Raw genomic sequence first — 12922 nt, 5'->3', positions numbered from 1 at the left:
AACAAGATAATGTAGGCAAAAGAGATTATTAGAGGCGCCTGATTCAATGAAACTTATTTTCATTTCTGTTTCAGAGAAAAGAAGAGGGAAGCTTTAAGCTCTTCAAAATTTAACAGACAATTACTACTGTTATCAAGGAGCCAGTTCGAACACTCTTCTTCCTCCACTTTTTCCCCGGCATGCCCCCTAATTAAGAAATAACGTGTTGATGACAATACTGCAGAAAAGGTCCGAAATTGTAGTGACAGCGTATCTGCCATACTATGCAGTTGCAATACTAAAAGTTAGCATAAGAAACGATTTTCTGATTCAAAGGCAAGCTTGAGTTCCATAGTTACAAAGTGATAATAATTTTTGCCCTCCAAGGAAAAATGACCTACATATTGAACAACTAATCACTGAGACTTTTGCGTGATCAACTTCATATTCATAAGCTACACTGTTTCCTCTAAGTTGTAAATTATGCCCCCTTAAGAACACCAAAGTCCGAGCTAGATGAGAACAAGAAAAATAAAGGTGGAAGGGAAGAGATTGGGCAGTGTGAAAAATTCAGAACTTATCCTCCAAAGGCAAAACAGGGATGCTGTTGGGAATTGGCGAAAAATCTGTTAAGGGCAATATTAACATTCTTCACTGTGTATATGTAAAATGTCAAACTCAGTAGACCGTTATGAAGAAAAAAAGATAGTATACAGTCAGTACAGACTAAAAACAAAGAATAGAGTATAAATGGTACTTTAAATCGTGGTGTAACTTATGTCACATCACATCACCAAATTAGTATGTAATAATCCATTTCTATCTATACCAGAAATCCGTATTCATTCTACTAAGCTTCCTTTTCCTACAAAATTGAAGGTATAATAATAACGCTCTCAATCAATTGATGCGTTCTTTCTATTACTACATTCTTCAATTACTTACTACATCTAAGATGACTGATGCTTCAAACCTCAAGCGATTGATTATGCATTAAAAGTATGTCGCAAATGAAACTGAGGTGGCAGAGGAACACCACTTTATCATGTAAGCTTAAGCACTGGGCATGTGCAATGAAAACACATATCTACGATGAGAGGGACTACAAGCCTACGTAGATAATTTTTTTTTTTAAAAAACTTATAAAAAAGAAAAAAAAGGAGAAAAATAAAAAGAAAACTAAAATTAACTTAATATATTAGTTGGTTTACAGAAACCTTCTTATATTACTTTTTTTAAAAGCTGATTTTTATAACTTATTTACATAGCCTAATTTCGGCTAATTTAAGGTTATGGAGAATTTTTTTTTTCTTTTTCTACTTATTCTTTTCCTACAGATGCTTCAAGAGAATTTTATCCAAACAAATATACAATGGCATAGGAAGGGACTAAGTTAGAAGGCATTGTGAGTTAAGTCACATGTCAAACAGGGTAAGAATCTGAGAATTGCAACAACCCGTGCTTATGAACTCCAACTTGCAAATAAAGCAGTGCAGTAAAATATAGGATCACACAATAAATAGAGAAACCAAGAGCTATAGTTACAAAACAAAGCATGACAATGATGAAACACTTCACTTTTGATTTATAAACGAGATACATATCAAGAATTCCGTTTAGATTTTACATCATAGGTGGAGAGTGCTTACTGGAAAATCGTATTACAACACAAAATCATGTGGCAAAAAGAGAAGGGTTGGCCGAGGCATTGCCCACTTGAACTTCGAGCAGTTCCAACCTGCGCTCCAACACATCCAGCTTCTCATTCAGAGACGCCAACTTGCTCTTCGTCGTAGCCTCTGAAAAACACATTAAATTTTAAAGGGGCAGAATAAAAACTCAAACTTTGAAATACTTTTGGCGTGATTCAACGTGCTCCAACACTCATGGGATACCCAATAAGGTGAAGAACACAATGGTGATGCGGTTTCACGGATAGACAAAACGACACCGTGACGGGTCGTTTGGGAGAGAAGGAAAAGTGTGTGTACCAAATTGAACAAGGAAGTCGAAGAGGCGACGAACGTTGAGAGATATATGAGAGATGAATTCGCGGTTTTCCCAATCGGCTTGCACTGCGATTCCAACGTTTACTGCATTTGTTATCCCTCCCGCGCGAGCCATTCTCCTTTCTTTCTCTTTTTCTTCAGCTCGCTTTCAGATCCAATGCTAACTCTGCAGATTAAAATGCACAGTTTGCTTCCTACTCCTCTCTCATACTATAACTTTAGTTTTGTTAGATGTAATCAATTATACATTATTTTAAATGCTATTTTGAAGTTAATTATTATAAAAGAGACAATTTTTTTTACTGTATCTCTATTTTGTTTTACCAATAGTGACTGAGTTTAGTGGAGACTACTAATTTATTACAAGGTGAGATTTGTCTTAGAGTACACTTTTTTTGTCCTTAGATTTCAAAATTAGGTGGTAAAGATTCTTCAGTGACACCATGATAAGGATAGATATGTGGATGGAAATTGAATCATAAGTTGACACAAGTTAACTCTATTGTTTTTATGATACTAACTTATTTGTTTTTCAATTGAAGATAATTTTTTATTGTCCTTCTTTGACAGAGTAAAAAAGATAGGAAGATTTTTGTTTGCTTTCTGCAGTGGCAGGAAGACAAAGTGAGTTAGTTGAAAAATGGTAATGGCAAGGAAAGGGGAAGAAATGGAGGGTTGACTTCATTATTGCCAGTGAGAGAGAAGAGAGAGTTAATGCCAAACTAACATATCCCCCTTTGGTTGAAGGTTATCATTATGAAACTTTTATGTGTGATTTTTCTTTTGTTTAATTTTTGTTACAGATAAAACATGTGAATTAAATGAAAAGACTTGATGAGAATTTTTGTTATGCATTAAAGACCATTACGCCCGGTTGTTTGAAAACGCGAAAAGTTGGAAGAAAAAAAATCAAAGAAAAACACGAGAAATAAAAAATTGAAAACAAAAAATAATAGAGGCTCTGAATTTTCCGTGAAAAGATTCGTGTATCATAATGGATTTACCAAACAATCTCCACATGTCCCCTTCCTTATGGTCTTACACCTCATATTTTTCTTTTGAAACTAGTCCTATAGATTGTCATAAATAACTTAAACCAAACACAAAGAATTCTCCTAAATCATCTCAAATAAATTCCATTCCAGAAATAGTAGATTGTGTCTACCGAACAAAGCATCAAGTGGTTGGACAAGAATGTTAATAGTTTAAATTGGATTAATTTAGAGATAAATAATTTATGTAGTGTCTACTACTTGCTCATTTTGATTTTGTTTAATAATTTTGCATTCAAGAAAATGGAAGATAATATTTGAACAAAAGTTGAAAGAAAGGTTTGTTGACGGTAGATAGGGGAGCCACCTATTTGGAAGACGTGAAGGCAAGGAATAGAAGTTGTTAGAACGTAGCCTTCACAATCATCTACCAAACACTAACAATTCTAGGCCCTCACTCTATTCATTCTCAAACACCATTTAATCAAATTCATTCTCAAAACAATTTAAATTTCATTTTAGATTATAAATCTTATTGCATGTTCTCGAATGTCTCTACAAATTTTTAAAGTTTCAATACTGTTTTTCCAACAGAGTGAAGAAAGTTTGAAAACTCCCACAGAACAATTTGTAATTTCAACTTTTTGTAAGAGGAAGAAGAAAAGCCTTTCTTCCTGCATAGATATTGTTGGTTTAAGTTGAAAATTTCTAGAAACTGTAATTTTTTTTCTTTATCGAAAAATCTTAGTTGTTAATTTTTTATTAGTAAAAAGAATTTAACTCAATTTTTCCACCGTCCTTCTAACTTTTACCACTAAACCAATGTTTTAACTCCGAAAATGTAATTTTGTTATAGATTAATCATACATGAAATTTATTAATGTGCTTAATTTGATGAAAAGGGAAAGGAAAAACTGCTGATGAAAAGAGAACGTTACAAATTTCAATCCTTCAATTGTTTGGTAGTTTCAAAAGACAGAAAGGAAAATCTTAAAAAAGATGAGTCCCCCTAAAATCTTCCGATTCAATTTGGAAAGATACCAAGAGAAAAGTGCAATTCTGTACGACTTATTGACACTTGTGTGATAGATAGATACCCTTTTATCTTACTTCTATGTCAGTCTTGGTACAGCTATTTTTCTTTCTGCTAGTTTTTCTGACACTCTTTCCTCGACTTTTCTTTCAGAAAGCGAATAAACCATAAATTATAAGGGGATGTTGTTTGAAATGTAAATGGCAGAATAATCATTTCTTAAATTAAATTCCTTTGAGTGTCGTAAAAGCAAATTTAAAAGAGTAAGAAAAACTATAAATGAAAAAAGTACGATTCCCTTTTTTTGTTTCCGTAATTGAGTCCCATTTATTAAGTATAGAAGTGGCAACTCTATCATGAAGCTGCAACTGGTAATAGGCCATTGTGCCTAAGCAACGCATCTGGTGTTGGTTCTCGACCACGGAATTGCACAAAAACCTGCATAAACAGCAGCACCATTATTACATTGAACTGTCTTATTAACAGAGTGGACAAAAGAAATGATCTTACATCCAGTGGTTCCTTGCCACCTCCAAGAGCAAGAATGGTCTCCCGGAACCTGTGCCCCGTTTCTTTAACAGCCTGTGCACATGTAAGTAAAACACATAGTAATCAAAACTCTTGTTGCCGATTAAAAAAACATAATAATAAAACTCAAACATGTAAGAATCATAGGTCAAGGAGGAACAACTTGGCCCATTTATGGACCATGTTGAGGACTCATTAGACATCATTATTAGAAAGACTAATTACTCACTTATTTCTCATCTTAATAGTTTAAAAAATTTTACCTTATAAACCCTATGTTTTTAAAAATAAAATATTTTCAAGTATATAAACTATAAAAGGTATAGTTTATTCAACTGTAGACACTAACTGACTACTTTAACCTTATTATTGTAAACAATAAACCATCAGTAACTATACCAAGTTGCAAGTAACATGTACGATAGCGTCCTCTTGTGGTTTGTTTGGTAGAAAAAAAGAAATAGATTGGATAGAAAGAAAAATGGTAGATGAAAATATGAGAAAAATAAGGAAAGATAGAAAGATGAATGAAAATAGGTAAAAAACAGAGTAAAAGGATAGCTTTGGACTCCATCCTAATTTCACTCTATTTCCGTTCAACCAAACAACAATTATAATCACACACCCTATTTCCACTTTCTTCCTCCTATTCTCATACTACTAATCAGGAGTATTAAACATGGAAAACAGAGGATTTTGTTCATTAAATACAAAGGCAAGTCCATAAAGAGTAAAGTACAACAATATTAACAGTATAGGTCCTCCATCCCGCACAATAAAAGAAAAAAGAAATGTACCTTGTCATTATCCAATCCAGCATCCTCAAATGCTGAGAAAGCATCTGCAGACAGCACCTCAGCCCACTGCATAACAGGAAAATTTACCATAAGAAACAAATAGCTCTGTCTCCATTCATTGGAGGGACAGGGATGTTTCTATAGGGGAAAACGGAGTCTACCAAAAAAGGAGAGGAAAACACATCCAAAAGAGATCCTCAACACATAAGCAATGTTAATCAACATTAAAGCAATGCGGAATATACCTTGTAGCTATAGTATCCAGCTGCATATCCACCTAACAAATGGAAACCCCAAAAATCAATTTTTTTTTTTTTTGTTGAGACATTTGCATAATTACCAACTACCAAGAAAAACAAGAGGTGCAGCAAACCTGCAAATATATGGCTAAAGCTGCAAAGGAACCTGTCCTCTGGTAATGGAGGAATCACTTGAGTTTTCTCAGAAACTCTGCGGTCAACATCATAGATGGACTCAGGTCCCCCAGGAACATACTTTGTATGAAGTTCCAGATCTAGACTTGCGAATTTTAACTGCACATTATATTTATAGACAGATTAGAAGGAATCATGGGAAAACGCATATTTTAACAATACAAGAATCTAAGGACACAATTAGCATTGATAAATAAAATACTAGGATCAATTAACAGAATATTGAAGCCTTACAGAAAAGTCAATGAAGTAAAGCCATGGTGCAGATTTTAATTTTTGGGATGCAGGGGTGCCAAAGCACTATATTTATGTAAAAGAATATGGAATAAGGGATGGGAGGTCCCAAATGAACCTATACTGAGGCAGACCACTTTTAGACCACCAAACCCACATGAACAAACTAGTTATCACATAATAATGTTCTGAATTAGAAATGAAGTAGTTCAGCTTTGATTGATAAGTTAATGAGAGTAACATCCGCAACTTCAAAATTACAGAAAGGAATAACCAGCAATTACATTCACACTGACCTGTCGAAGACTTAGAGAGCCAGCTCGAAAAGTCCTAGCAGCAACAAGCTTCAAATATACTTCTTCAGGGAGACTCTCACCAGTTTCAAAATGCTTTGCAATGCTCATTAAAGTTTCTCTATAGTAAAAAAGAAACACCATAAATAGAAAATACCAGATGTTTTTTAATTCAAAAACTATAATGTTAGTTTTGCAAGACTTGAACTCGAACAATCTAGTCTCAGACAGTCTAGTCATATCATACAACCCTTCCATTAACTGTTTTGATGATAACAACTAAGATTAAATCTTGAGGTACTAATGTTTAAGATATATTCAAGTTACAATATACACAAGAATTCACCAATTTAATTAATTTCAAACAGAACTTCATGTGTTATTTGACCTTTTATGCTCAAGAACAGCAGACAACGGTTACATGCATGAACATTTCTGTAAAAGGCGAAACTCAGTTGCATGAAGAACAAGAACAGTCAACATAAAACTATCTTTCGCATGCAAAAGAACTGCAAAAGTTTTGTGTGAGCATACAGATGTAAAATGCTAGCTGTTTACTCAACCTTATAGGCTTAAAGAAAAACAAATTGTAATATTCATCACCAAGGGACGTTAGATTCTCAATTAAGCAGTGTTTATTTGTATATTCTGACATGGGCATATTTACTTACCTGTGGTAACACCAGTTTTCCATGAACTGAGAAGGTAATTCAACAGCATCCCACTCTATCCCTCTAATACCAGCAACCAGACCCTCATCTTGCTTGGTAAGCATATGCTGAAGTGCATGACCGAATTCATGGAAGACAGTCTCCACCTAAAAAAAAGAAAAAGATAGTTTAAACCACATGATATTATAGATAGGTGCACAAATTAGTAACTGCCGCCAATTCTATACACAATAATGTATGTAAAATATGGTCTGTTTGGACAAACTTATCATAAGCACTTCTATAAAAGAAAAATAAGAAAGAAATGAGATGAACTCCTTCACAAGCTAAAAATAGCTAATTCACAAATTGAAAATAAGAATTTAGAAAAACGATGAGAACTTTAACAAACTATTTTATAAATACACTAATTTTAACTTACAGAGAAATTCATTTCAATTTTTTCTTTTTTCTTTTTTCTTTTTCTTTTCTTTCTAAGATGCACATAGAAATTTGTCCAAACATATATTGTATCTCAGTCGATATTTTGTTAGGCCAAATTTTAATAATTTTTATTTACTTGTTCCGTTTCAGTTGGGTAGTTAACAAAAATATGCCAAAACCAACTCAACCAAACCCAATTCTAAATTATCCAATCAGGTCATTTTCCCCCTAAACCTGACTTGTGTGCTGCCCAATTATGGGGGTTTTCTGAATCAGGTATCAAGTTGTTGAGTTCAGAACATATTGGGGTTTTCTGAAACGAACCTTTAGCCATTCTATATTTTTATTATAAGCAGTCATCTGGTGCAACTACTGATTAGTTTAACAATTGGCAGAAACATGAGAGCCTTGAAAAGTTTAGACTTAGTATGGCTTTGTCTTTGTACACTATACCAAATCCAACAAGATGTTTCAAGATTTTACTTTAAATTTTACAAATTTAGTATGGACGGGAAATATTCTGTTTTCCATTACACACTAATTTATGAATATTTTGATTGCACTGCAACAAATGCCTTCACTTCAACAAATTGACTAGAATACAGTCAATTGGAAAAATATCAACTGAACACCATTGAAATCAAACCAAATATCATTTCTCCGAACAAAATAATAAATGAAAGACAGTAATTGTTCCCTTTACTCAGACTAAAATATGCAAACATATCAAGAGCAGACACTACCAGTCACAATGAGTGTTTTAATTAGCTTTAAAGCATAGCGTAGGCAAACCTTTTTTATCTCAGATAACGATCATAGCAAAAAGTTATAAAATAGACAGACACATAACATAAATTTGAGGTTACCTCGCGGAATGTCATTAGACTTGGCTTGTTTCCTACTGGAGGAGTTTGATTGCACACCATGTGAGCAACGGGCAACCTTGCTGAGGTACCATCACGTGATAATACACGACTTCGAGCAAAGACTTCATCCATCCATGCACCTTGCCTTTTTTCCGCAGGACGACTATAAGGATCAAAATAAAAATACGCAATTGGACTACCAGAAGAATCCTTAACACGGAAGAACTTGACATCATTATTCCAGACCTGATTAACAATAATAACGTGTCAGGAAGTTTAAATAGGTGCTCCCCATTCAAGAATCATAGCTAAACGAAAAAGAACCAAGTTTACCGGAGCTACACCATCAGCTGGTTCAATTTCAATGCCAAAAAGTGAGTTCGCAAGTTTAAAGAGACCGTCCATAACTTTTGGCAGAGAGAAAAAGGGACGCAGTTCTTCCTATGAGATGCAGAAGCAGAAGCATGAGCATTTCCAACTCCAATAAAATGTTTACAATAAAAATAAGACAGACACATTGAAAGTAATAAAATCTTGTTGAAACAGCAAGTACACCAGTCAATGGTGTGAACAAGTATTAGCAAACCATAATCTGTAATTAGAGGGTAGGACTGTGAGAGGAAGAAACTCTTGTTGGCAATTGACATGAATACAAATAATAGCTTCCAGAATTTAAAATGTGCAATAAGCCTAATTGTGAAATGTGAAACTTTAAACAATAATATTTTTGAAAACAAACATCAATGGATAATTTGCAACAATCAATATTTTGCAGGCTGACGATAAGTTCTTCTTACTTTACCATAGGAAAAGAGCATTCAAACAGACTGTAAGCCATAACAATTCTACAGCTGATAATAAAATAGTTGTATAAAAAGTATTGACTGCATGAATAATTTAATACATGAACAATGTATTTGATACTAAATAATGTAGATCTTTCTTCTAATCGTTCTATATTTCATAATTCTCCAATGTAATAGTTAATTGAGCTTGTTTCTTAATTTCTTTTGTCTTTCTAAAAGATAACTGAGATAGTGCAATAGAGAAACCTCATTAATATCATATTTTGACTCGCGTAGCCTCTCACTCCAAAAGCTAATGTCCCAATGAGTCAAATCACTAGCTTCTAATGCATTCTGACTTTTGGAGAATTCCTTAAGGTCTTCAATATCTGCAAAGAAAGAAGCAACACCTAACTTATTTCCTGATTAAACGAAGACACACATCTATATAAAAAAACCAAATTTTAGATAGATAATACAGTCCCCCATGGTGCATATATGTCAGAACTATCATGAATTGGCAATTTAGAATCCTTCCAAAACAACATATTCAATGCCAATGAAAGGCCAACTCCAGAAAGCTTATATGCAATGCATTATCCTCATGAATAAATAATAAAAGGGTATACAATTCAAAGCCTGATGCAAACACAATCAGAAACACATTTTATACACACTACCTTGCACTGCAGGATCCCAGGAAGCTCTGCGAAGCTTTTCAAGAAGTTCTTCAGCTTTATCAACAGTTGCCATTTTGGTTGCCATGCTAACCTGATAGAGTATTTATACATAAGCAACGTACAACTGGGTTGTATTCATAATATGGCACATGAATCGTACCTCAGCATAGTTATTGTAGTTGAGAAGTTTGGCCTTTTCCAACCTTAGCTTTAAAATTTGATTAATTATTTCTGTATTATCCAAATCTCCACTAGATGCCCGTGATACATATGCACGGTAGATCTCCTCACGCAAAGATCGGTTGCGTGCATGTTGCATAACAGCAATAAAACTAGGAGCATCCAATGTAATTAACCATGGTCCATTCTCAGCGGTGGCATTTTCATGACCCTGCATTTGCCCATTAAGTAATCAAAACTCAAAAACATAGATGATTGTCACAACTTGAGAATAATTCAAAACATGTAAGATATATATACCTTGGTTACTGCACTTTGTGCAGCCAACCCAAGAGCAGTAGCAGGTAATCCTTCGATTTCCTTCTGATCTGTGATTAGTTTTTCAAACTTCTTTGTTGCATCTAGAACATTCTCTCCAAACTTTTGTGATAACTTTTCCAGTTCCTATGGATAAAATCCAGAGAGAAAATAAAACTGTAACTAAAAGAAAAGAACCAGTGCATGGAATATTGCTAAGTTATGAAAGTCCGATCACTGTGCTTTTGGAATTTGATCACACACAAAGAATTATTTAATAAAAAATTTATTACTTGGTTTAATTTGGAGTTGGGATATTAAGCAAAATCCTCCACTCTTCCCAATTACTGCTAATAAAATTGGGATTGCGAAGTGCTGTTTAAAATCCATATACTGCATTTGGATCTTTCTCAATTTTCAAAGTTCATGTTGCCTATTATGTTATTTGTCACTCACATTTTCATAATGTGCATAATTGAAATTTCATTTCTACCCTTAACTGAGAAAAGGATAGGCCTGGATACTTCCACAGAATAGAGAAAAAAGATCAAGATATAACCAGATTACAAAACCTAGTACATAATCACTAAACGATGGGAATCAAATAGCATGTGCGACTAAAAGCTATAGTTTATAATTTTGTTTAGTAGTTAAAATAGCACACCTGTTCAATTTTGTTAAAACTTTCTCTTTTATCATCTTCAAGGGAAACTCCATTCAGAACCGCCTCCTTTATTTGGCCTGCAAAGACACACATTCTTTTATTAGTTAAACGTAAAATGATGGGCTCAAAATAATACATGTTTAAAATTGAGTGAACAGTGAATGGAACAACAGTCTGAGATCTAGCATGGCCTAGAGTATTGATTATACAAGGTCTTTAGCTACGTGTAAGACAGACAATGTCACACAGATATTACATATCACAAATCAAACACTAAAAAGCTCAGCATCAAATTGGTGACCAAGTTGACTCAGAAATCAGAAAACTTTACCCCAACTTCACACCCTGCGTCTTTCACCTTATTAAATGAAAGTCTATAAGCTGAAAAGAGGCATTGGGATACAGACATCAATTTCAAGCAACTTTTACCGTAAAAGCATGGCGGTACTAAAACAAAATCACATCACAACAACAGCATATCAATAAGATATCATAATAACTTACTTTCAACAATGCGCTTACGAGCATCACTAAGTGTCTGCCAATCAGGAGACTCTCGAATGGCTTTGAACGCATTATAAATAGGTTTACTTTGACCCAGTCTAAGCTGAAACTTAACCTTCTCTGCCTGCAAACAGAAAGTAATCCACCAATCCTCGTTAGCACACCAAAGCCAATGTTCTCATCATCCAAATATAAAAAGCTGAATAACATATTCCAACATGGCTCATGTGTTATAAGCCAACTAAACAAAACATACTAAATCCCACAAATTGTTAGACTACAACCCAATTGTATAAAAAACAAGTATACTAATATACTAATACAAAAACAAAACAGAACCAAAAGAATAAAAAATTAAGCAAATACACATTAAAAAAAGCACCCAATTTATTTAATTTTCAATTTAAAAACAATACCTGAACATCTTCAATAGCAGAACGTAACTCAGAACTATCCTTAACAGCCTTTAGATGATTGACCATGCCCCAAACAACAGTTAGCCGATCAACTATCTTCTCCAACGGTTCCACCAGCTTTGGCCACGACGGTTCCACATTTCGTTCCAGATCCTCCAATTCACGTTCCTATCAAAACCCCCATCAACAAACCAGCCACAAAAACCCGAATCAGCCCCGACCCATTTCCCGAATCCCGACGGAGAATCCAAAATGAGAGAAAAGAATCGAACTTGTCATAATTACCAGCTCGCCGAGGAGGGCGCGAATTCCGGGTCGCACGTGCTTGGGCTCGACGACATCGAAGGGTGGGAAGTCGAAGTTTTGCAGAAGAGGGTTGTCTTCGACGAGGGCGTTGGGCGAAGAAGCGGCCATGAAGGGAGAAGAAGAAAAAGAAGAAGAAGCGATAAGAGGAGAAGTGGACTTGCGGAGTCTGAGGCAGAAGGAGAAGGAGGAAGACCAGAGGGGACAAGGATGGGATTTGGGGAATTGTTTGAGGTGTGAAACGGAACAAGAAGTGCGAGTTATGAGTAATGGGGGAATGGAACGAGAGAAAGTGAGGGTGAGACGTGTTGCCATGAGAATGTTTGCTATAAGAAGGGTACCCAATAGACCTGTGCGTCTCATTTTGAGAGTTTCTGTATACAATGATTTTTGTGTCCAGGTTCGTCAAAAATCTAGCATGGGACAATTTTGTTTCTATTTACTTTCCTATTTTTACTTTTGTTGTTGTAGTTCAATTCTGTTTCACATCCAAAAGTCTTATTCAGGGCACCTTAGTTAACTAAAATTTGTCAAACCAGTTATGACAATTACTTTCGATTGATTTTGGTTTTGATATTTGTGTAATGTTATGATTCGGTGTAAGTGTTGAGTTTTTTCTTTTGTTCACTATAGATGTATCCTTTTCGAAAGAGTGATGAGATACGAGTTTTGGAGTTTACTTTGCACTTGAAAATTTTAATTTGAACAAAAGATACAAGCATGGAACTTTAAGGAAATAGGGTTGATGAGCATGTTTTGAATTGTTATTATTGGAAACCTTTTTTAGAGTTGTTTTAGCTAAAATAAAATATGAAATGATAAGTTGAGAATAAA

At 34.5% G+C, this 12922-nt stretch overlaps 2 protein-coding genes across 2 annotated transcripts; both read right to left on the bottom strand.

Moving 5' to 3' along the window:
• Positions 1-1499: 1499 nt before the first annotated feature.
• LOC114173464 (protein BRICK 1) lies at positions 1500-2245 on the bottom strand. The gene is made up of 2 exons (XM_028057892.1): positions 1971-2245; positions 1500-1778 (listed from the first exon to the last, which is right to left on the bottom strand). Exons 1-2 carry the CDS (start codon positions 2101-2103, stop codon positions 1654-1656), a joined length of 258 nt encoding a protein of 85 aa, XP_027913693.1. The 5' UTR covers positions 2104-2245; the 3' UTR covers positions 1500-1653.
• Positions 2246-4198: 1953 nt separating this feature from the next.
• Positions 4199-12588, bottom strand: LOC114173463 (probable cytosolic oligopeptidase A). Its single transcript, XM_028057891.1, has 17 exons — positions 12071-12588; positions 11786-11953; positions 11370-11493; positions 10866-10942; positions 10205-10348; positions 9885-10115; positions 9725-9815; positions 9312-9433; positions 8593-8700; positions 8260-8505; positions 6971-7116; positions 6303-6420; positions 5712-5871; positions 5584-5615; positions 5339-5404; positions 4524-4595; positions 4199-4451 (listed from the first exon to the last, which is right to left on the bottom strand). The coding sequence occupies exons 1-17, from the start codon at positions 12449-12451 to the stop codon at positions 4368-4370; spliced, it is 2370 nt and encodes a 789-aa protein (XP_027913692.1). The 5' UTR covers positions 12452-12588; the 3' UTR covers positions 4199-4367.
• Between the last annotated feature and the right edge of the window lie 334 nt (positions 12589-12922).

The sequence above is a fragment of the Vigna unguiculata genome, chromosome 2 (assembly GCF_004118075.2).
Source record: "Vigna unguiculata cultivar IT97K-499-35 chromosome 2, ASM411807v1, whole genome shotgun sequence".
NCBI classification, from domain to species: domain Eukaryota; kingdom Viridiplantae; phylum Streptophyta; class Magnoliopsida; order Fabales; family Fabaceae; genus Vigna; species Vigna unguiculata.
The sequence above is the reverse complement of the archived record's forward strand: the minus strand, read 5'-3'. Positions and strand labels throughout refer to the sequence as shown.